The sequence below is a fragment of the Cloeon dipterum genome, chromosome 4, assembly GCF_949628265.1.
Source record: "Cloeon dipterum chromosome 4, ieCloDipt1.1, whole genome shotgun sequence".
Classification (NCBI taxonomy): domain Eukaryota; kingdom Metazoa; phylum Arthropoda; class Insecta; order Ephemeroptera; family Baetidae; genus Cloeon; species Cloeon dipterum.
Genome location: NC_088789.1, coordinates 17787829 through 17812096, shown reverse-complemented (window position 1 = coordinate 17812096; position 24268 = coordinate 17787829). Strand labels below are relative to the sequence as shown.

The 24268-nt window shown below is 41.9% G+C and overlaps 3 protein-coding genes across 3 annotated transcripts in view; 1 reads left to right on the top strand and 2 right to left on the bottom strand.

Moving 5' to 3' along the window:
• The window catches only part of nrm (neuromusculin), a 190094-nt gene that overhangs the window by 30147 nt on the left and 135679 nt on the right, over positions 1–24268 (top strand). The gene's annotated exons all lie outside the window — the stretch shown is intronic.
• Positions 20416–22034, bottom strand: LOC135943996 (uncharacterized). Its single transcript, XM_065490667.1, has 4 exons — positions 21902–22034; positions 21487–21683; positions 20828–21055; positions 20416–20763 (listed from the first exon to the last, which is right to left on the bottom strand). The coding sequence occupies exons 1-4, from the start codon at positions 21957–21959 to the stop codon at positions 20596–20598; spliced, it is 651 nt and encodes a 216-aa protein (XP_065346739.1). The 5' UTR covers positions 21960–22034; the 3' UTR covers positions 20416–20595.
• LOC135943998 (uncharacterized) lies at positions 22717–24052 on the bottom strand. Its single transcript, XM_065490668.1, has 4 exons — positions 23903–24052; positions 23672–23853; positions 23389–23622; positions 22717–22920 (listed from the first exon to the last, which is right to left on the bottom strand). The coding sequence occupies exons 1-4, from the start codon at positions 23958–23960 to the stop codon at positions 22765–22767; spliced, it is 630 nt and encodes a 209-aa protein (XP_065346740.1). The 5' UTR covers positions 23961–24052; the 3' UTR covers positions 22717–22764.

The window sequence follows — 24268 nt, the reverse complement described above, 5'->3', positions numbered from 1 at the left end:
TCATTTGCTTATGATGGCAAAAATTTTCAGCTTTTCCGACTTTTTTTATATTTTTTGCTTCCATAAATTTATTTATTCAATATTCCTGCTGGGCACAAAAGCCGAATCAAATTGGAAGCATCTAATTTTAAGGTCGGCCGGAAATTTGCAGCGAGAGAGCGAATTGGATGGCCTGAGGTGGTGACAAATTCAATTTAGACCAAGTTTTGCAGATTAGCCGATATTGGCAGCGATTTCGGAGGCGAAAAGGGGCGAAACGCGAGGCGCCCGCGGCGAAAACAATATGCTGACAGCGGTCGGTATTATTTCTGTGCAAAAAATAGATGGAGTCACACAGGTAATTTGATTTGGCACCAACGGGGGTTGAAAGTTTTTTGCGCTCCGCCGGCACATAATATTTCAAATTATGATTCGAGGGAAATGAGTTAGAAAGCTAAATTCGTCTTTTCAGCAACGGGTGCTGAGCAAAATGGAGCCGTGATTTGATGAGGTGATCGCGCCGCCGGAAAAGGTGGAGAGGCAAATGAAATTTCGGCGCGCGCGGTGACATTCGCTCGCGCGCCCCTGCAGCCGTTCCTCGTCGGTTTCCTGTTTGATTGATGATTGGCTGCCGCCCCAGGGCATGCGTCGCCTCTAATCCCGATGCACAGACGTTATTGCTTCGCGCCTAATTGCGATTCGCGCCGCCGCCAAGAAGTTTTGACTTGGCAGCCACAAGCCGAATCTCCAACCCCTGCCTGCGCCTCCTAATTGTAATAGATGGAAAAGTCCAATGGTCCAACTCGTTGTTCATGGCAAGCATCCTGACTCACCTGGACAAATTTTCACCACCATCTAAAATTATTGCTGGCAACAGCAGATTTCTTTTCGTGACTCTCTGTCGTCAATTACACCGTATGAAATTACTCCAATATCGTTATTTATCAAAAAATTTGCAGATTTGGCACGTATTTGATTGAACAGTCATTGCTTAGTAAAAGAAGCTATCTTAAATACTCTTGATTGGCTTTTTTCTTTAAAAAAAAGAAGAATTTTAGTTACAAGGCTGGGGGACATATCTGAATCCATTAAAACCGATGCGTGACATTATAACTCTAAAAGTGGATAAATGTGCTGCAGCGGGGGCCAGATTCGTGCGACGCGCAGATATGGCGTCCAGTGGATTATGGCGCGAAAAAACGGTCACGTGAAAATGTGCGAAAAGAACTAAGTTTTCGTCACTATTGTGACTTAATTTGCATTCCTTGTACTAATCGTGTCTTTTGGATCGTAAAAACAAACTCTTGCCACTCGTACGGGAATCCAAAGAGAGCTTTTTGTTTCCCACATCCAGACGCCATCTTGGATCTGCGCAGTGGGAAGTGGGAACCAATTTTATCGCACATCTGAACCCCGCTGATGTGCTGTGAAATTCTTCAAAAACATTTCTTAGCCTTAAATATGCACTGAAAATTGGGAAAAGCCAGGTTTTAGTTTAAATTTCTTAGAAAATCGGCTCCAAAGTTTGCATGCTAATCAAGCAGTGAGCACTGTCTTCTGACTGTGAAATAATCATGATTTATTTCACCAGGAGGGAGATTTAGCTCTTAATACGCACATCGTTGTATCCAATTGCGACGAGAGGAATTGAAATCGAGCAAGAAATTCAATTGTTGCCTTGTATCAATCCACTATAAACGATATTATTTATTATCCTTGAATTTTAAATCAATTCCATATCTCATTTGATTACACAGCATGGACAAAATTTTGCGTTTGATTTAACGTTTCCAGGGAAACCCCAATACCAATACCCGAATTTAGCCCGTCAGAGTGCTGAGCGCGAGCAAACAAGTTTGTACAAAACGTGTAGCGGAGTGGAGCGTAATTAGATCAAGTACTCGAGCGGCCTGCTCGGTTCTCGATGGCAAAATCTAATCTGAGCATCTCGCTTGATCGCCAGCAGGGGCGAAGAAGGCAGGCAAACCCGCTGAATAGATTTCAAACAAAACACGACACGGGCAAATATCGCGCGCCGCTGGAAAACAGCAGGTTCGAATAATTAAAACTTTCTTAATTGCAATCTAAACAGCTGCACACACTGGTGAGTCTTCTGTTCAATTCCCACTGCCGACTTGCACGCTCCGACCGACCAACTCTGACGAGCTCATTAAAAATTTGATGAGAAATAAAAAGTTTCCCTTCAAACAACTTTTTCTCCTTCGATGATGCCGCCTTTTTCCTCGTCGAGTTCCGGACTAAAGTTGGTCCACACGAAACTAAATTTATCGATTTCCCAACAATGCAGAATTCTACAACTGACGTCTGTCGTCAGTAATAAATCGTGACTCCTGACATTTCATTATTTTTGCCGCTCGCCATCAGAGATTGACTGTTTTTGTCATAACATTATTAATAAAAATCCATTCTTCGTGCGAATTTCGGTGGGCTCCGATTTCCAGAGACCTGACAAACAACTTCCGGAGTCCATTAGGCCACTCTGGCTCGATGGATGGATTTACAAACAAATATTAGCGCGCGCACACGTACGCCCTGACAGACTTATGGACGTCGAACAAACAACAAACAGCGCGAGTGCACGAGACCCGTCTTTATGTAATATATTGGACGGCTCGTTCTGAGCTGCGACTCGAAGCATCAAAAATAGATCAGCCTTTTGTTTGCGTGGCTTTGTCGCTTTGCAGACCAAGGAAAAAGACATTTCTTGCCGTTCCCGAAATTGCCCGGAGATCTATTTTTACACCTTCCATTTGGCTTTTGTGCGAGTAATGTCTGACAAATGGGATAGAATCTATTTCGAATGCGAATGGGGCAATTAACCAGGCTCCTTATCAGTCTGCTGACTGTGGGGGAATGGCGACGCGGCGCGGGGATAAAATCAAATTTCTGTTGTGCATGCTCACTCTCGGCTGCGGCGCGGAGCAGAGAATCGAACCTGGCGCGGCGCTATCGGAGGGAAACCGCACGATTTATGGTCCACCTCAACACAATATCGGAGAACGCACACGTGTTGGAACGTGTTGCAATAATTCCCAGAAAATTTGTAGCTCCGCCACGGCGAGATAAGCTGCTGAGCATGCAAAGCGCACGAGGGAGAGAGAGGGAGCTATAAATACGAAATATATATGTATGTAACTACGAGTCACACGATATTCTATTGTTTTCCAATACCCAAGACGGACCGACGCGTCTAGTGTCGGGCATGCAAATCGGATTTGCATCCCGAAAAAGCTGCAACCCTTTCCGTCGTCACGAGTGCACTTGAGAGGCTTCGCCACACGCCTCCGTTTTTAAACCGCAAACGTGTCGCACACGACGTTTCGGCATAGCCGGCTTGCATGCAAATTTCACCGCCAAATCCCGGCTCGTTAGCGTCATTTGGCGGATGCAGGCTGGTAAAACTTTTTTATATATCTACTTGACGTCTAATTTGAATTTTAGGAGACTTGCATAATATCTTCGTAGAAAAATAGTTTGAAGCTTTTCTTGAAATTTTTTTCCAGCGCGTAACTGAAAAAACCGGAGTTCTCTTGACACTTTTTGCTAGGTTTCACACCAAAAACCGCTATTTGTATTACCATGAATATTTTCAGTCAATAAATTTTAATCACTGACATTTCGATATAGCCCCAAATATAATTCATTCGGCTGTTACAAAATAAGCGTGGAAATTTCCATCATGAATTTATGTGATTGAATATCTGTTCAGCATTCAAACCACTAACTAATCCATTGCTCTCTGTGTTCCAGGTAAGGGCAATTTCAATCTTGGCTCTCTTCAAATAGAAGGTAGGCACCAACCGCGTGTGTGTTTTTGCTCCATTCCGCCGTCATAATGGCCGCAAAAAGGCGAGGAGGCGGACGTTCGCGTCCACATGGAGCAATGGCAAATAAAATTAGAGCCGCAAATCCATTGGCAAAGTGAATTATGCGCGTTGCTCGAGTCGTGGCCTGCTGGTGCTGTCATTTGGCCGGCCGAACGAAAACCACAATCAGAGTGACTGCGAGTCAGTGTGCTCGCCCGCCGCCTCCCCGTCTGAATATTCAAATCAGCCAAGCGAGAAATGGTCGCGCGCGCGTGGCCAAATATAATATTTCGCGCATCGCCAACCGCAGCAAGTTGTTTTAATAGTTTCGGTGCAAGTTTGAGTGAGACGCCAGCCCCCCTTGCCTCTCGTCGGCGGTGGAGGCGGGGAAGAAATTCGCTGGCGAAATCGAATTAAATTGCAATTTCCTCCCCGACAAAGCACTCCACAGCCTTCGACGTCGGCGTCGCTCTCTGCTTTTACCGCACCCACCTTTGCACAGCTCGGTGCCTTTGAAAATTTCAACTTTCCTCTTACACCAAATTATTTGTAATGCTAGTGAAATTCCAATATTCCGTGCCCCGTGCTTCCTTTATGGAACATCTTCTTTAAGGGCTTCCCACATTTTAAGTATAACATTCTCTCAGAATTTTTACAAAATATTCATATTCACAGTTTTCCAGGACAATTTTGAGAAATTCAGCTTTCAGTTTCTCATATCCGCGTGGAGCAATTTGTAAAAAAAGTAGTTGCTTTTGTGGGCATTGGATTCCTCTCGTCGAGTCCAGTCGAACTAACACCAATAAATTTGATATAAAAAGTCAAGATCATAGGTTTCTAATTAAAATATTGGAAATGAGCTCAGGATTTTGAAATTTAGCTTAAAATTTGTACCATGACATTTATTAACTTGTGTTAAATTTTCTGATTGTTGTTCTTTTTCGTTCTAAATATTCATCCACTTAAATTTTTTCGCATTTTTTGTTTTTTTAAAAATATTCTTAACTTTAAATCTCGTGTTCTAACCGCCAGAATTGCACTGTTAGACTCGTCTTGATTACTCCGGACCAACTGAAGGGGTTTAGGAGGTGCACCCTGTGTAAATTAAGCATGGAATTTTCCTGGAAAAAATGCAAGGATGAAATTTTTTTACTGTTTCAGTTTTTCTTGGCTTTCCTTCTTCTCGAATTCGGAGCAATTTTTCCCGGCAATGAAGCTTGTCTTGAGGCAAAATTTACGATTTGACTGGCGTCCACCTCTGCTGCTTGCGGTTTTACCAATTTTTCCGCGCGATAAAGCAGACACAGTGGAGCGACGGCAGCGCGCACCTTTGCCGCGGCTCCAGTTCCAGCAACTACTACTTTATTGCATTTTGCGGTCTGTGTAGTTGGCGAATGAATGAATGTTATTCGCTTCTCTCTCTGTTTTTGCGGCCACACAAACGCGGTCTGCAGCTAACAAACACACACACAGCACAAGCGACTCTTGATACAAACAACAAATAAATGCACAAATGGGTTTTCGAAATTGCTCCACTTCATTGGAGGCAGATTGCACGTGACACCAAATCAATTTATTGCGCCGAGCAAAAACTATTCACTGCCGACGAGCAAGCCAAATAAATAAAGCTGCCTGCGGACGTTGAATTAGATTTCCCGCTCGGCGCGCCTGCACTGCCGGTTGCATAACCTGAAACCTACTTTGTGCGCTATAATTATTTCCTACGAATGGAATTTTATTTGATGCCAGCTAGATGAGGAAAATGTTGAAACTTTTTCAACGGTAGAATAAATTTGCGTCACTTCTGATGAGCATTTCACTCGGCTTGAAGTGGAGCTTGCAGCGTTTTACTTCGGTCCATATGCTCCACGAAATGCAGACTCTTTTTTCAAGAGAGAGCAGAAAAATAATATCTCACCGGGATGAAGATAAGTGTGTTTTCGCCACTTACTTGCTAAAATGTTAATTAAGATTAAAACCGAGACAGATGGCTTTTTCTGAAGCGAGAATAAAAACTTTGCGCCCATTTCTCTTTCTGCGCGTCGTGTGAGGAAAGGATAAGGCGGCGGCAGTGGAATCCTCTCTGCGCTGTGAAAAAATGTCGGGAAGTTTTACGCTCATAAAAAGGCACCGAGAGAGTGACTTATTCTCCTTCTTCCTCTTTCCTAGTTTTATATATTTCTAAATCAATTCACCGCCCACGCGTTTTAATAAGCCTCTATCTTATTCCGCGCAGCGATTTTCTTCCGTTCTCGCTGCATAAATTAAGCCGCAGCATCTTGATGAGTTCAAATTGAAACGAAGGTCTACGCGCACCACGGTGTTTCAAAACCGAATTAGCATAATATTGAAGCTGCAAAAAGTTGGCGGAGTACGCTCCCAGCTGCAAACTGCTCTCGACACACTTATTTTTTATTGTGCCGAAAACAATTTCATAAATATTTAAGACTCGATTATGCTTGGCTCAGGGGCGGAATAAATTTTTCTATGCTTGTCGTCTAATATCAGGGATGACAGACATTTTGACTCCCTTTTATTTTCCTTTCTTCTCCCTCTTACTCCCTTTTATTGATATTGACATATTATTTTTTCTTTGAAGATTCCACTCAACTTTTCAGTTTTTTATTCAGAAATTCCTTACGCACCCTTAAATAAAATCTCAGCAGTAAAAATTCAAAATTTTTACATTTAAGTAGGGTTAGCCTTTATAGGGTTGGAAAGGAGGAAGACACCCTCTGGTTGCTTCAGCTATCTAGGGAAGATTATGAAGATTCAAACGGTGTGCAGTTTTTGTAAATCTGATGGTTTTATGCTAAGATTTGGCGAATAACGTGTCTCCTTTTACAGACCGGCAAAAATTAATCTAAAAACAGTGTGACATTTAAATCTCGGGTTCCAAGAATCACATTTACGAAAACTGCATACCTCTCGACTCGTATTCACGTCCCATATGGTGTACTGAGGTATAGCTTCAGGGTATTAAACACTAAATTTCGTTGCGTAGTGTGGTAGAAACAAAACGTTACGTTTTTAGTTTGCAAAATGGGGTTGAAGGGATGGCACCCTAGGACTACTCTCAATTTTAGGTTTCACGTGTCAAAGAAGTTCCTAAAAAAGCTTCTAACCAACATAACGATTCCCTCAAAGTCGAACGAATCGGATGAGCAGAACTAATTACAGCTGGAACAAAATCGTTGGACCTGTGTGATTATCCCTGAGAGACGGCAGCAGTTATTAAAATGCTTCAGGAACTTTTGATTGCCTGCCTCATACTATGTGTGTAGCGTCGATCGGCGGTCACGTAGAAAATAAAAGATACAAGTTGCCGCGGCTCAGCTGCTGCTCTGCTGCTGGAGAAATTGGGCGATTGAGTGAGTGCGCTGCTGGATCACACCCTTTTGCCTTTTACAGCCCCCTCGGGAGCTGCTGGGATTTTTATGTGTTGCCCGGACTGGATTATTTCATCCGGCGCGATTGCAGTGAAATATAAGAAAGGAAATGCCAACTTTTAATCTAGCTTGAGTAGGCACAACCGCGGCTCCTTGGGGGGCGAATATTTCGAATATTTTATTACTTTAGAAATGCACTGATTGAGCATATTTTGGCATAATATCTTGCGCGACCGCGCGATTTATGTCATATGCCGGGAGAGAAGTGAGAATCTTTGGGGACCGTATTGCGAGGGGGCTGAAAGAAGATGAATAAAAAGAAAAGCGTCAGCAGAATATTTATTTTCCTTTTGATTGAAATCGGAAATCGGGGGTGGCTTTCTCGTGTCAAAAGAGTTGTTTATTTTGGTTTAACAGATCTTCATAAATATATCGATACAAAATTCATAGAATAAATATCGATAATATTGTCCTCTGGAGCATGATTTATAATAATAGTTGTGTCCAGGTCCAGAGGGCACAAATCTTGATGATCATCACTTTTGCAATCACAAAACACATTCAGGGCCTTCTTTTTGCGCTTTTTGCACGCAAAAGCCATTATTTGTGTCGGCTAACTAACAGGCCGGGCGTGCAAACAAAAACGAAACGCGCATCCTACGTGGCAAAAAGGCCGCCGACCGTTATTATTTCAGCACAGAGGAAGCCGGCCTGCGGATATTATCTCTACTGGCCGGACGACGCGCCGAGAGAGAAAGAGTTTGTGTTTTGTGTTGGCCGCGAGAGAATGAGAGAGTGAGAGAGGGCAAAAAGGATTTACGCACTTCCCCCTCCCATATACGAGTGAATTAACACCGAGTTGAAATTGTCTCAGGTGCTGCAGATTTAGCAGTTTGTTTAGCAATTACGATTTTCCCCCGTTAGCTTGTCCGGGCGATTATTGTAATTTCACGACCACTGCCGAGGGGCGAAATTACAATTCAATTATGTCTCGCTGCCCCCGTGCCAAAGCCAAATTGTGTTTGCATAAAATTTCCGCAGAGGTGAATGACTCTTTGGGTGGGAAAACCACTGGTAGCCGGCAATTTGCAAAACATGGAAAAGAAATTCAATAATCACGCATGATTTTCAAAGAGAAAAATATTTTATTAAATTTTTTGGTTTGATTCACTTGCTTGTACGATAAATTTAATAAGAGAATAAACTTTTAATTTTATAAAAGCTGTCATCACATAAGAGTTATATGCAGTCTAAATATCAAGAAACATTCATTTATCTTGTGAAGAGGAAAATAATCTTCTTGCGGGAAAGCCATAACACCATCAAGCACTTAAATCAAACAAAAATTTAATTCACTATTCACAAGCAGCTTCACCATTGACCTAAAATGCAAACACTTAAACGAGCGCCGCACATACATACATTTTTGTGCTCGGTGCTAGATTTATAATTTTAATTCACTCGGCTAGTCTGGTGCTGCTGCTCTGCATTAAACAAAATTGCTTTTCGCGCTCGGTTAGCTCGCGACGCAAAATAGCAACTTTTGCATTATGCAAAACGCCTCCGGCGGCACTCACTGCTGTAAGAAGAGTAGTTTTGCATTATCCCCAGGCGCGAAAAGACACACGTATATTCCCTTCATCTTTATTCCCTTGAATGCCGCGCACCGCGACGAGAGTGAGTAAATTTGCTGCTGCACACCAGCAATTGAATTTTGCATTTCCTCCAGCACAATTTACATCCTGGCACGGATAGTCACCGTTGCGCTCAAGGATTGCACTTTTTCCTATTTCCGTTTCAATCAGCTCTGTGCAGGTAAAGCACAAATCAGAGACACAATATATTCTTGCAAGGGAAGTATTATTTGGCCATTAAGTTTATGTTACCTTTCAACCAGATGATGGTTTTAACCGAATTTTCTTTTCCAACAAGGCAAATTTCCCCTTTATGAGTGGTCAGCTATTGGAGTGCCGTCGAAAAGTAATATGGTGGATGAAAAGAGATTCTCATGGAATTCACCTTGGAGGGTGGGAAACTGATGTTGATGTTCATATCTGGTTGAAAGAAAATATTTGAAGTTTTGGGTCAAATGGTGTGCTTCCCTTATTAACTCGGAAGAGAAATATGTTTTTTTGTCAGAAAAATCCCCTGGTAAAAAAATGAGTCGAAACCGTCTAGGGAAAAATCGCAACGACAACTGATTCTCTGACTTGTTTCGCTCTCTATAAATTTATTTCTGAATCCGTTTGATGGAATCGTTCCATTACATGTCATTTCTAAAGCAACTTGTTATATGAGATTAACAACTGAAGAAAATCTTAGAAAATCATTTCATTTAATCCCATCCCTTTTATTCATGGCGCCATCCAATCATTGCTATTGTGCAAAGGTTTTCCAATTCTACTTTTTATGTAAAATGGCATTTGCTGTAAAAGGAAAGAAAAAATAACTATACTGTCGAAGCCTCATCTGCATCGGTCTCAATCGCCTGGCTGGTGCATTCATCTTTCAATAACTTCGCAGCCTCTGCTTCTCAGCTTGCAAATCAAATATTGATCCGCCATCATCATGCCGCCGCCCTCTGCTTCCTCATTCCTCGACGCACGGAATAAAACCGAGAAGAGGGAATATTAGAAAAAAATTTTACGAGCTGACAGTGGGCGAAAAGAATGAGATGCAGTTTGACGGGGTGGCGCTGCTCGCACATTTCAATGCGCACCGGAAATGAAATGTAAAAAAGAAAGAGCGGCTTTTACACGTGTAACATTTCATCGGGAAAAATGATGCGTGAAATCGTGATTTTTGTATTTTTTTATTACGGCGTGCGTGGCCTGTTATAAATTTATCCGCTAGGCGAAAAAAACAAGTCTTGACGCAGCGGTAGTTGCTAAACTTTATTCTGCTCCTTCGGCTCTTGTTTTCACGCTGAGAGACACTAGCTTGGGTTTTTTTGTTCATCGTGTTCTGTTCTGTTCTATTCCGACCTTTGGCGTTCGCTCCAGGCAAACTGAATACGCTCTGTTCTTTTCCTCTCTCGAGTTTTATGCCTGCGCGCGTGTGTCCCGTTATTTTTCGCTCCTTTTGTCTGCGGAATTGTGAAATAAAATGTAAATCTAGATTCGCTAGCTGTTAAAAATCTCATAAATTTTGCACGTTCTTTGTGTTGCTGCCTCGCAGAGCACGCTCAGCGGGGGATAAATAAATCTTTGAACGTCCCATTCACGGCCAAGAACGTGAAAAAGAGTGACTTGAGCGATAGAAATGCATATATTGCGTATGCTAGGAACTTTCAACTTCATATCCACATATTTTTGCTATTTCCGTGAGAAGATGACAGAGTTGAATCTCATTTAATATGTAGGTCACAGCTCAAAAGGAAATCAATTTCCTCGTTCCTGTTACAAGATTATTAAGCCAGTCAAAGTCAGTTGAAAATAAAAAATCAGACTTTGCATATGTTCAAATAGGGATTTGCAAAAATAATCGGTTTCTAAACGTTCAACATTTTAATTTTCCAACTTCCATTGTGAAAAAGCCATTATTTTCTAAACAATCGATTTACTCTTGTTTAACATGTGGAAAAAGACTGATTTGTTTTGTAAATGGTATACTTTTTTAGTTGTAAGATTCAACAACACGTCCACCAGATTATCTGAAAACAGTGTCCACGAAGGCTGAAATCACGGAATTAAAAAGAGGTGTGGTGCGTTTTGCTAGACATATGAAAATTGTAAAATTTTACCTTTTTACAAAAATTTCCTGCAAAAATTCCGATTCTAATATCGATTTACTGGTTTTCAAGAAAAATCGACTATCCACATTCTTTAATATGCATTATGGCTCATTTGATGGTCCTATCATCATAGTGGTCACAGAAAAAACAATATTGATAGTTGGATTCACGCATCCCTTTTAATTTATTCGTGGATTTTAAAGTTCTAGAAAGTTGGCATCAAAACTCTGATTTTTTCATGACAAAATTTCCCTGAATTTAAATAACTCGATTTTCTTAAATTTTAAAAATTCACAGTTTTTCCCCATATATTCTTATATATTTTTTTCTTTTGAACACGCATCTTCCGTTTCCGAAGGCAGCAAGCAACCTTGGGCGATTGAGCGGCCCAATAGCAGAGGGTTGGTTCGATCGGCGCGCACCCCTGCGGGCAAACACATTCGGCGAAAAAGGGTGCGATGGCGGTGTTAAGGGTGCATTCAAACAGTGTGTTCACTATCTTGCGTGTGATGTTCACGGCCAGAAAAGTGTTATTTATGGCGCCATCATCAGCATAAAGAGAGCTAGCGAAATATTATCATTCCAACTACGCCGCCATCGTCGTAAAAAGCGAGAGGAGAAATTCCGCTAGACACATCATTTGCGCTGTAGGCCGGCACTTGCAGCAGGGAAAGAGAAAAAAGAAGCAGGACCGCGTCGTGTGCATGGTATGGCTTCTGCTCAAGTGAAATGGAAGAAAAAGTGGCAGCGCTGATATGCAAATTTCAAGCTGGCGCATTATCAAGCCAGATTTCACCCCAGGCAGCATCGATTTTGTTTTTCTCCTCGGCCTTTTGTTCTAGAGGCTCGCTAAGAAATTTTTAAAGTGACTAAATCTCTAATCCTGACACAAGAATTAAGCAGCATGAGTTAGTAAACTTGAATTGTTGCCAATTTAACCTTGCAATCAGCAGTTAATCAAATCTCTACTAAGTGAAATATGCAAATTAGTTTGAAAGTTATCTTTATTATGGTTGGTTTGGTGGTCTAATTAGGACCGAGTGACTGTTAAATTTTAGATTTTCCAAAACTTTCGAAAAATAAAACGGCTTGTCATTGATTTTCGCTTGGTTCCGATTCTTCACTTCACAATCTTTCCAACGATGGGCGCATTATAAGCTAAATTTCCCTCCTGACGAAATAAATCGTGATATCACGGTAAGTAGACAGTTGATTAGCATGCAGAATTTTTAGCAGATTAACTGTTGAAATTTGGTTGAAATGACAACCTGGGAAATTTAGAGATATAATTATTTAGGGGCAAAGTTGGTCAAGTAGAATTAAACCCACGCATCTAAATTGCGTGTGCAACTGTTGCAAGATAAAGTTCTATCAAATAAATTTCACCGTCGTTCGTGAAGTAGCAAAAGGAGTTTGAAACACACGCACGCATTGTGCGTTGGAGGCTTGAAGTGCGGGGTCTGCGGGGTGCGGAAAGCATCGTTTCAGAGGCGAGGCGGACTAAATCACCGGTCGGGCGATTGCACTCGAAAGCCACAGAGCAGAAATAAACCGGCTGCCGGAGCCGGACGCCTCGGTTTCAAGTGGGCGAGTCAAGAAGAGCTGAGTCGTTGGATGTTTCACAGCGATGACCACTTGTGATGCCGACGGCCGCTGCTGCTGCTGCGACCCTCGCTCATTCAGTGCAGCACTCAAAATCGCGTCCGTCCGCCACCTGTTTACGCTATCAAAGGCGTGTGCCGCACTGAGACTGCTTTAATTGTAGTAATGCACGCGCTCGCTGTCATGCAGAACGGCTCAAAGAGAGCCGCAGCGGGTGCTTTAACCGAAACTTTGATCTGAAAACAAAGGCTGCTCTTGAAAAATCCAAGCCTTTTGATTTTACCCGCCGCGTTAATTGCTCTCGACGCTTTGATGGAACGCACCACATGCAATGTTTAACGCTAAAAACTTCACTTAAGGCGGAAAGAATTTAAAAATGGAGAGCATAAGTCTGTTATCTCGATTTGTCGCTATCTTGTCACTGCCATCGCTACCACAATAAAGAGTCAATTAACAGAACCACTTGGCCGCTCGCTTCCTTGATTGATTGCCATTGTTCTTGTGGAAAATTTTCAAACTAAAAACCGTCGAAGGAACTAGTTTTATGATTCCACCGATTCGTGGCAAGCTATGCTATTTTTTTATTAAGTAATTCAACTATACCTAACCTAAATAGATTCGATAGGAACTGCCAAAAAATGAACTGCTTTTACTTTAACTTTAGCTAATTGCAAAGCAGAGAAAACATAAATTTACAGCCTCAATATTTGTACACTTTATGGATTTTGCTCTTTTCTCCCTGCCCTTTGAATTTTTAAACATCTAGGAGCTGCCAGAATCACGCTCCCTATTTGACGTCACTCGGCAAGATGCTGTGCCAAAGTTGGCAAAAGTTGGCTCTGCTGGGCAGGTGCAGCTTCTCACAAGCGCCGAAATTTCGGTTCCACGCGCGCCTCATAACTGCGATTTAATTGCACACACGCGCGCACGCCGCTCTGTTGCAGTATTGGCGACAGCAGTTGCTCTGCAGATATCATCAGAATTGCTGATTACCTCGTAAATGTGTGGTACAACAATTGAAGCTCTATGTGTGTGTGTGTTCTCGCATATTGCTCGTTTCGATTCGGCTTTAGAGCTCTCATAAAGTCATTCGGACGGTAATTACCATAGCAGAATAATGCTTCTAAATGCCGGCCGAAACTATTAATTAAGAAATTTGCATTCGTGGTGCAAATCATTTGGGGCTAAAATCTGCAAATCAGAGTGATTACATCTGGTATTAACTATCCACTTAAAACTCAAACAGAGTGTTTGAAAAACGAATCTGCTGGATAGAGCTCTCCTCTCCATCTCCCCCTCCCGCTATTAACCTGTCGCCAGCTTATTTCCCTATCGCTCTTCAAGACCTGAACTAACTGATGAAGGAAAATTATGAAATTAATGCAAACAAAATTTTCATGATGTTTATTAAATATATATCTCAAATTGATAAAAAAATAAACTGCTATAAGGGCACAGACCAACAAAACTTAGTCTTGGTCTGACCAAAAAGAGATTACAAAATAAAGTATGATGTAGACTCCGGTCAGACAGGCAAGATGGTGGCTACCAACACATTTCAGGTGATATGCTGACAGCGTTTTTTCGTACTTCCTTGCCTCATTTTAATTTCGTGAGCTCAACTTCAACCACAAAAAAGTAAAAGTAAAGGAAATTTAAGGAGAAAGTTGTAAATCTGACAGCGGCCATATCTGCGTAGCTTGAGTGCCAAAAAGGATTTAATTTGCTCTGGAAAAACTAAATCATTCTCTTTTGGGTGCTTTTGACATGGTAGGAACAGTTAGCTAAAGTCACAATAGTCCATTTTCCGTCGCGTAACAGTCGCATTGCATCATTCAGCGCAATTACCCAGGAACATTCCTGCACCATTGTGCGCAGCCCTAAGACAATTAACCAATTTTCCGGTCTGGCGAGCTTATGCTACATGTTGACCAGCGCAAGTTTCACGCTCGAAACGGCCCTTTTAAATTCGGGCGTGCGGAGAGAGCGACACGAAAAGTATGGCACCGTTTGAATGCCGAGCGAGCATTTGCATGCCGGGTGTCCGTCGTGGCACCTCTGCTCTGCTCTGCTCTGGCCACAAACACACACAGGGCCGTGTTATTATAATGTGCAGGACGACGAGTGTGCGAACGAACCAGTCGCACTAAACGAGGTTACGCTTCCTTAGGGATTTAACGCTTGGTTTCACCCTTTTCCTCTGGCACGGCCACAAAGGAGAACCCTATGTACACACACCCATCCACCCCCTGTGCTTCTTTTGACACTGAATTCGCGCCGCGCTAAATTTGATTTCGGCCAAAATATTTACGCAACGAATCTGCCTGTTGTGGCAAACGACCGAAAAAAGTTGTTAGCAAAATTTTTAGCTTGAACTTTCAGCTCGAGGCGAGTTGATTTATATTAAAGTCAAAGCTTTCATTTAATCCGATTATCAAAGAGAAGCTTGATTATGAATTTCCCCCTCTTTTTCATTGTTTCTCCTACCATCTTGTATGAAAATGATCCTGCGGAGTCAAATCATCAATTTTATTTGTCTAAAAATGGTTTTGGATTTTTTCGGTGCAGTGTCGCGTTTAGAATAAAAAACTAAATGTAACTGCTGTTACTAGTCTGAAATTAATGACGTCACGACGCATTGAGCAAAATCTTTTGCTCATCATTAATTTATTAGAACTCTCTTTTTTCAACGTCCCTTTAAGATTAATTGATAGCATTTTAAGGTTCATTAGCGTGAGATGTTCACGAAGTCGTGATGGGACGCCCTTCAGGCGTGCAGAAAATCCGGAAAATTCATTAATGCATCAATCAGCGAGCGGTGAAAGCAATCAGAGACGAGAGCAGATCGGCAGTGCCAAAAATAAAATAAAAAGGCGCGTATTCATCAGCAGGCAGTGCTTTTAATTTGCTCCAGTGCCCGATCAATCACCGGCGCCTCGGCCAACAGCAGCGGTTTAATCTGAAAAATTGGAAAACGGCCGTCCGGCGATAAATTTCAATTGGCAAATTAAATTCGGGCCCGCTGGCGTCTTCTGCTGTCGGGGCTAAATATTAACTGGAGACAAACCAACGTAGGACGCGACGCAGCTTGATTCATGACGCAATCAGCAGAGAGGGAAAGACGCTTTGTGTGTAGTGCTTTGGCGCTCGTACAGACAGACGTCCCAATTTCATATGGGTGGTTTAGGCCCCATTACTACGCCAAGATTTACGGCCCTCGCCCTGCCACCACCGCCCCACACTCGCACACAAAGCACAAATCGATTGCAAACACGATAAATAATTATCACTATTATAAATTATGCAAAATGAGACGAATTATAGGCTTCGAATCAAAATCTGCGGATAATCCATCTGCTTGTTCTGTGCTGTAATTAAATTTATAATCGTTGGTTTGCGTTGGAGCGATTTGTAGCCCAGTGCGGCGAGCTTAATTATGCAACCCGCACGACCCGAGAGCAAGTATTTTGCTTTTGCCATATGTGAAATAGCTATATATGTAGTAGCCAGAAACGATTGCCAGTTACGGTTTAACCTGCATCTAAAAATGGATTGTTCAACTATTACATATACACAGAGGTGCATGAAAACCATTTTATAACATTGAAACTTTCCTATCCTATAATTATACGTCCATTTTTATAGAGACTAGGGAATAAATCTACTTGTTGTCCTTAATTTTATAAATTTGTTGACAGTGAATTGAAAATTGCCTCAATTTACGACAAGTTTTAGGATTAGATAAACGTGAAAGTGCTATGTGTCTCAATAATCACTAAAAAAGTCAGTGTTTACTCCTAACAGCCGCCATCTTGTATTTGTATACTATGACCATTAGGGGCACCAATATCACGGTTCAGATTTACGTAAAAACGTTTCAAAAGGATGGAAAATTCTTTTTTTAGTTACTGAAACTAAATTGATACGAGATTAATGGCATTTTTATGTATAAATACATCCAATCACTCTATATATGGGAAAAGTCAAAAGCTTCTCGTGGGATGACTCCTTTGATCTTCTTTTGCGTGATTGATGGATTCGGCGGCTGCAAAAAAAGCATTCTTCTCTATACGCCCACTCGATTCTTCTGTTATTTGATATTTCCTTGGCCTATATAGAAACTAAATAGAGTTACGGAAAACGCTAAAGCTCCTTTTGTGGCGGAAACGTGAGTGCACTGCTGGAAACTTTGTTGTTGTGTTGAGAGCAAACTAATAAGGCTACCCAAGCTAATGAGCACATATGCATGCAAATGCAAAGCACATTAGTCACTTTTCTGAGAAACTGGATACTGCGTTTGTCGGGGGAAATTAATCTTCTCCGAGTGTGTGAGAGAGAGAGAGAGAGAGAGAGAGAGAGAGAGAGAGAGAGAGAGAGAGAGAGAGAGAGAGAGAGAGAGAGAGAGAGAGAGAGAGAGAGAGAGAGAGAGAGAGAGAGAGAGAGAGAGAGAGAGAGAGAGAGAGAAAAGCCGTTTCAATATTTCAGCTCTTCTGTTCCACTTTCGAAAATTTAATAGAGCAATTGTGCTGCGCGGCGTGCGGATGTTAATTAAAACAGCATAGTAGTAATAAACGTCGGCAAAAATGAATAGTTTTCATTTGCTCGCCTTTCCATTAGCCACTTTTTGCCCAATTAAACAAAACTGCAGAGCTAATTTGCAGAGAGCGCAGTAAAAATAAATTGAAAATTAGCCAGCCAGGCACGTGCAAAATGCACTCTATGCACTCGAATTCGAACCGTCCGCGTTTTCTATTGTTGATGGTGCAATAAAAGTCGCCGGACAACTTTGCGAGAGGGTTGTTATTCCGAGCTGACAAATAGCAATAACAATATCGGGCGCACGCTGCCGTGAAATTGCCGCCGACGAGTGCAACGCGCTGATATTTATTGTGTTCTCTGCAGTGGCTGTTCATCATCGCAGCCAGCACTTTGCTTAACACCTTTTACCTCTCGGCTGGCCTTTGATTAAAAATTGATGAGTCTAGTAAACGACCCGCTGTTCCTCTGTGTCCGTGTTTTCGGCCTAATTAAAATTTATATACATATATACCCTCTGTGAGTGACACTAATTTCGTGCATTCGTTATGTCTCTCTTGAATTCGTGATTAAAACGTGACGCAAATGGACGAAAATGCCACAGCCCAGGGATTTCTCATTTAAAAAATGCATAGTTTTTAAAAACAGCTTCTATTTCAAGAATATAACTTTGCTCATTTATACTAAAAAGGATTTATTCAAACTAACTTTTTCACTAATTAAAGTGGATTGGTTAAGGAAACAAAATAAAATATTTTGAAATTTGTGCAATAATGAGAATATATAAGACTGAGGAAAAGTTTATTTCCAGATTTTGCTCATTTTTTTATAAATCAAATTGTTTATGTCAGTGATTTTGATTCCTTCTCGTCGCGATCTATCCAAGAGAGTGGAAATTATAATCTTTTTTGGACATTCAAACAACAATCTGGATCAATTTTTCGGATATTTTTTTAAATAACGTTGAAAATTATTTTTCATGATTTTGCAGTACATTATCCGCTTTAAGAAATACAAAACCAAAGCTTCACCTTTCTTTGGATTAATTTAATTTCGTAGATATTCGTAGCAATGCCATTTATTCAAATCACCATTAAAAATTTATGGCCCGTTATAAGGATTTGACTCAAATTCAGATTTCCACTTCATTAACGTAAATCTCAGCAGGGAACATCTGCGGTGCGAGAAGCAATTATGCAAAGTGCAAGATTGAAGCCTCTCATCAAATTTAAATGCATCGTTTGGCACGTGCCACAAAAACGCGCCGCATAATTTGAGACGAATTTGAGCGTCGAGAGAGCGTCTTTGCGTCCCCCACCGTTTTCCGTAACGCAATTTATTATATTTCTTATGTTCACGCAGCAGCAGCAGCAGCAGTGTGCGAAAATATATGCTCGCCTTTGCTGCGGGCGGGGAGGCGAATTTCCATAAAAACGCGCCACCAAAGTAAAGAGCTTGTTCCCACGTAATAAAATTGGGCCCGGCCGAAATTTCCTGTCTCATTAAGAGACGCGTTAAGCCCTCCACCGCGCGTGTTTTTAGATACTGGATTCCTCTCTTTCTCTCGGCACTTGAGCTGATAATTATAATATCGACAGCGCATAGCATAGGCCAAGCCTTTAATTATTATTCAGGCACGTGTCTGGCAATATAAAGAAGGAGTTCTCAACTTTTGCTACAGCTTAATCGTGCATTAAGAAAGAAGGGCAACCGCCGGAAAATTGCTGCCGGCACTTTTACTCTCGTGTATATATGCTGATCCAATTTGTGGCGGGTTTGACTCGTGGATAATTGGAAAATTTCATTTACACCCCCAGGCCTGGGAAAAGGGTTAAATCATGCAGAAAATCGTTTTTATCTTGTCCCTAGCAAAAACGAAAATGAAAATTGGTGACTGTTTCAACAATAATGCTGGATAAAAATTTATGTGCTCAAATCGATTCAAATATATTCATAGCTATCAATTTTTGGCGCACACGTGCGAGAAATACTTACATACATGAAACGGCACTCGCGGCAACGATTTCCATCTTTAAAAGTTCTTTAAAAGGTGCTGCAAGTTTTGAATATCTACCCCTCGTCGTCGTCGGCTCACATATATAATAATGTTGCGTCATGTGTTTCTCGACGACCGCCCTGAGGCGGGCAGGGAAACTTTTTTACCCGCCCGCACACACACGCGCGTTTTGCTGCGTGTATGCCTCTTTTCTGTTTTTCGGCTCTACATTTATTTGACAGATAAAAAGTTGAGGTTTAATCTGATGGGAATTCCTGCAGCCGTTCTGCTCTCGCTCTCAGACTGATGTTAATTTGTTTGCTCTTTAACTTGTGGCTTGAAAATTTTGCACTCACTCGTCAAAAATTATTTCCCTCGCGACGCCGAGGCGGAAAGAGAAACTTTCTTTCCATTAATTATTAATTCTTTCGAGTCTATTAGACATGCCATCGCTCGTTTTAATAAAATGTTGGAATTTGAAGCAAATAATTCTTGGAAGGGTTGGCAAACAAGCGTGCTTATTCTCCTTCCGAGGGGATTATAATACTCTTATTTTCATATTTGCAATTCTGTTTACCTGCTTGTGTGTCTCCATGGCAAAGAAGGACAAAAATACAGCCCGAGGGTGCAGAGGAAACATTTGCTGAAACCCCCTTTTTGTCTCCTCTTTTTGTATTGGCAGACACTGATATAGTTTGATTAGAACAAACGACGGTCTCATCGCGTCTGATGGATTACAACGGGGATCGTATTGATTAAGTACGACGGCGTGTGGCAGAAAAAGCAGCCAGTGCAGCACGGCTTTCCAATGAAGACTTTGAAGTAATGGCTTTTGTCGAACACGAAACTACGACTCGCAGCAGAAAACAAAAAAGTCCAGGGCAAATAAAAGCGATTTCGAAACCTCTCTCGCTCTCTCTGCAGGAAAATGCTTTATATTACTTTTTGGCGAGTACCTAAATTATTCAATGCGACTTGTCATTTCCTATGCGCCTCGATAAATCAATCATCGTGCTGATTGCACTTTAATTTGCGTACTGCAGCGCTATATTATTCAAGTTTCGCAATGATTTATTGCCTTCGAGAGCTGACAAGGGGCAAAAAAATCCACACTCGCGCTTAAAATTCATTAGAATTGCACCCGAGTTCGCTCTATTGAGGAATCAATTTCAGGAATCCTCTTTCCTGTACTTGGAGGCGAATCATTCATTTATTATATAGCTGTGTGACATCTTGGAAATAAATACGAGAGCCATTACTTGGGTGCAGCTTAATGTTTCACCTGAACGACATATGCCAAGTTTTTATTATTGCTATAAATAGTGAAGCAGATCGAGAGACAAACAAAATCAATTTTTCATCACACTGTCTTGTGACAGTAACAGCAGGATTCCAATTCCCTTTTATTTGTTGCCAGCTTTTTCTATCAATTTTAAATAACATAAAATCGCTCTGCAGAGCCATAAATATCTTATAACATATTTAGCGAACATTAATTTAAACGGTTTTCCTGGTAAGTATTAATATCACAAGTTAGAAATCCTGGGCAAAAGCAATTTCCTTGGAGAAATAGTTGAAGATTTCCTGCAGATCGATCCCATTCTCGAGGAGCGCCATCCAAAGAGCCTGAAACTGCGGACACTCGATCAAATAGCCGAGCGTGTTTTGGTGCTCATCCGACGCAAGAAACTGCAGAAACGCCTGCGAGCAAGAAAAATCGCTTTTGTCGTATCTACAAGATCAGCATTTTTCGAATTTGTCGCACCATGAACGGCCTACTCGTCCTGCTCAAGTAGAAGTAAACGTCCGTGATGTCAGTCAGAATGATATACGGCATCATGTTGTAGATGAACGGCATAAAATCCTTATCCAAGCCGGCTCTCGTGAGCGTGAGTGGCGAACGCGCCGGAAAGGGCGGTGCGTGGGTCAACGCTCGAAATCGTTCCATCCACACTTGCATTGGCACACCGTTCTCCATCAGCAGATCACGGTACTAAAAAATGTCATATTTGTTCAGGATGCTAAAATTAAAAAATAAACACTATACATTTTATTCCATTCATGCTTCTGCTTTCAAACTAGCTTAAAATTTGTAGTGAGGCTCTGATTGGGTCCCCTCCATTATTTAACAAAGCTGTGTTCGAAAGATTTTTAACATTAATCAATTTTTGGTCAAATGAATCGATTTCTTAAAAAAGCGGTTAAATTAATGCTTATAAACTCGTGATTTGTGATCATTTAATCGATAAAATGTTCAGCACATCCCTAAAAATCACAGATTCAAATGGCAAAGAGAACCGTCGCAGAAATATTATTTAATTTTTTGTCAAAACAAACTTCATTTGTGAAGAGTAGAGAGGGCTTTTGAGATATTCTTTTAGGAGAGAACAAATAAAATTATTTCTTCTGTGCATTTAACAATACCTCCTCAAAGTAAATAGATTCAAAAAGCTCGTCCAGCAATTGGTCGTACTCCCTGGAGACCAAAAAATCTACACTCCTGGCAAACTCAGGAGTTTCCTGGTACGTGTAGAGGAAAGGCGATGTAACATCGTCGATGGAAACAACCTGAAAGAAAACGCGGAAGTCGTCGTGCAGCTCGGTTGCCGCAACACCGCCGCCTGCAAAACAAAAAAACCCTCATTTTGTGGTAAACAAAGCATCAGGCGAAAGAATTTGGCCGCAAAAGAACGTAATTCTGGAGCATTATGATTAATAATTGCCGCTTGTTTCAAAAGCCATTGTACTGCTCGGATGAAAAATTGGCGAACAAAGCCCGCTTTCCCTGCTTTTCCTCACTGCCTGGGGGCTGGCGTATAAAAAAACTAGGCACTCTCACCTGTCTGAAAACTTAATCCCAACAGGATCAAACAGAGCGATGACACGCACAGCGACATGATTCCGCTGCAATTTTTGTTTTGCGAAGAAAAAATATGCCTGATCGACACGCGAGTGGGATTTGAATCGTATCAATTTAAATCAATCCGCACCGGGAACGCGAGATAAGCTAAAAAGAGATAACGTTGACGCATCATTTCTGTCACTCACATTTTTATATTTTTAATGAACCGACGCTCTCTCGATTTGTGGATTTTAGGCTTTTCATGAAAATAGAGCCAATCAGGTCGTCAACACATCGATTATGATTGATCGAAAATAGAAGACAATTAATATTCACAATACTTGAGTTCATTATTGCTCATATATGGTGATCAAATAGACCGCACTACAGTGTGAATTCGCTTATTATTTGTCTAGAATAGCAGAACCAAAAACCGAGACGCGCTTGTTTGCAGTGAAAATTAGAGCCGGCCAATGCCGATCGATTCTATATTTGTACATGATATGTGTTTGAGTTGTGAATTATGCATAAATATCTATCTATCGCGCCGTTCACTCGCTCGTGTGTGTATGTCAACATGAGCAGTCACAAATGGAATTACATGCACGGAATCTATTTGCTCAGCGGACACTGCCTCTGCTGCTGCTGCAGCTCGGCGGGCACGCTCCGTTTGTGTTTCCCGATAAATGCATGATGCTCCATTCATTATTTAAATTTGACAGAAGCAAATATTTCACTTCGTTTGCGATGCGACGAGGGTCTCGCAGTTTCGATCGAAATGTATTATTTTTTGGTATGCGAATTGAAACCAGTTATATTTATGAGAATTGTTTTTTTCTTCTTTATTATTCAGTCTGAATTTACTGCCTGAGCCAAGCCTTGATGAGGTCAAGAGCCTCGGTGACGAAGACACCATTGGCGTCGAGCTCGTCGTTGGCAGCGATGTAGACAGAGTTCCCAGTGAGGGCGGCGCGCACGGCGGCGTACTCAGCTCCCTGGTACACCTCCCACATGGCCTAGATTATACAAATGTCACATTTAAAGTAAAGTGTGAATTTTATAATGCCAAAAATATCCAGATGGTGGAATGGAGTAGGCAGCCGTAACACTTGCAATGTGTGGAAAATCAGTGGAAATGTAAAAACCGTTACTTTATTGGCTGTTTTTCCTGAACTTAAACAAAATGTTTCCCCAGAAAGCCAGTAACTAATCAGAGAAAGGAGCAATAATATTCTATTTGGCTTAGCAACATTGTGACAGCCAGTGGACACGACAAGGTTGGCCACTGACTGACCTCAAGAGCCGAGATTAGCACTGTCAAAAATCAAGTACTTAAAAATTTGCTTAAACAGCAAAGTAAAATGGGGATTTTCACCCTCCATCTTGTTTCTGGCGATTGTCTATATGCCCAGCTTGTCATAGCTCCCCAAATAAGAAGTTCTAAGAGCTCGAAAATAATTTAAATTTCGGAAGATTGAACTTACGACGTATTCGGGGCTGGTAAGGACCAAGTCGTCGTGGACAGCGACCCAATCAGCGTGGACCAGGAGGGCGAGAACCTTCTCAATGAAGGGCAAGATGTTGCGGGCCTCCTTGGTCAGGACGGGGCGGATCGCGCCGGTGGGGGGAGCTGGGAACTCAGGGACGCCGAGCCAGGTGCGGACAGCGTTGAGCCAGTAGTATCCGGGAATGCCGTTGGCCTCGAGGAAGTCGAAGTACTGGACGCCAATCAATGAAAAGTCAATTTTTGGGTAAATTCGGACTCACGGCGGCGAACTCAGGGACGGCATCAACCTGGGCGACAAGCTCAGCAAACCTGGGAGACCTGATGAAGTCGACAGAGGCAGCGAAAGCGGCATCAGCGGCGTAGTTTTCGTCGAAGACCGCCTTAACCTGATCCTGGGGGATGAGGGCCAGGAAACGGCGGATGTCCGCGATCAGGTCATAGGCTATTGGCAGAGTTAAACAAATGGTCTGTTCGCAAAATTCAATGCTTACGCTGAGGGGCGGCGGCGGCCAGGCCCAAAAAGGCGACGAACACGATAGCGAACTTCATCTGCAATCAACAACCGAGCAACGAGCTTGGATAATTAGGTATTGGAGAAGGCAATATCGACTTACCTTTCGAGTTAAGACTTGAAAGTGATTCAACTGGTCGAAGTCGCCTGTATTTATATTGAGAGTTATCGCAGTTGCTCAGCGTGGGGTGGCAACAGATTTTCGAGAGCGCGTGATAGAAAAGGTTAAAGTCGTTCGAGTGGGGGCTGCGCTGATTTTTGAGACTCCGCATTTCGACATGTGGCAGGATGAAGATTAAATTGCTCTTTTGTTTTCATAGGAGATGCGTAAGGCTACGCAGTGCGG

What these genes read in the sequence shown, in the direction of transcription:
- LOC135943996 (XM_065490667.1), bottom strand. Translation starts at nt 21,959, where the DNA reads ATGTCGCTGTGCGTGTCATCGCTCTGTTTGATCCTGTTGGGATTAAGT. An exon ending in GGGATTAAGTTTTCAGACAG is followed by an intron (nt 21,684 to 21,901) that starts GTGAGAGTGCCT and finishes TTTGTTTTGCAG; the next exon opens with GCGGCGGTGTTGCGGCAACC. An exon ending in AATCTATTTACTTTGAGGAG is followed by an intron (nt 21,056 to 21,486) that starts GTATTGTTAAAT and finishes GACATTTTTTAG; the next exon opens with TACCGTGATCTGCTGATGGA.
- LOC135943998 (XM_065490668.1), bottom strand. Translation starts at nt 23,960, where the DNA reads ATGAAGTTCGCTATCGTGTTCGTCGCCTTTTTGGGCCTGGCCGCCGCC. An exon ending in GGCCGCCGCCGCCCCTCAGC is followed by an intron (nt 23,854 to 23,902) that starts GTAAGCATTGAA and finishes CTCTGCCAATAG; the next exon opens with CCTATGACCTGATCGCGGAC. An exon ending in CCGTCCCTGAGTTCGCCGCC is followed by an intron (nt 23,623 to 23,671) that starts GTGAGTCCGAAT and finishes ATTGGCGTCCAG; the next exon opens with TACTTCGACTTCCTCGAGGC.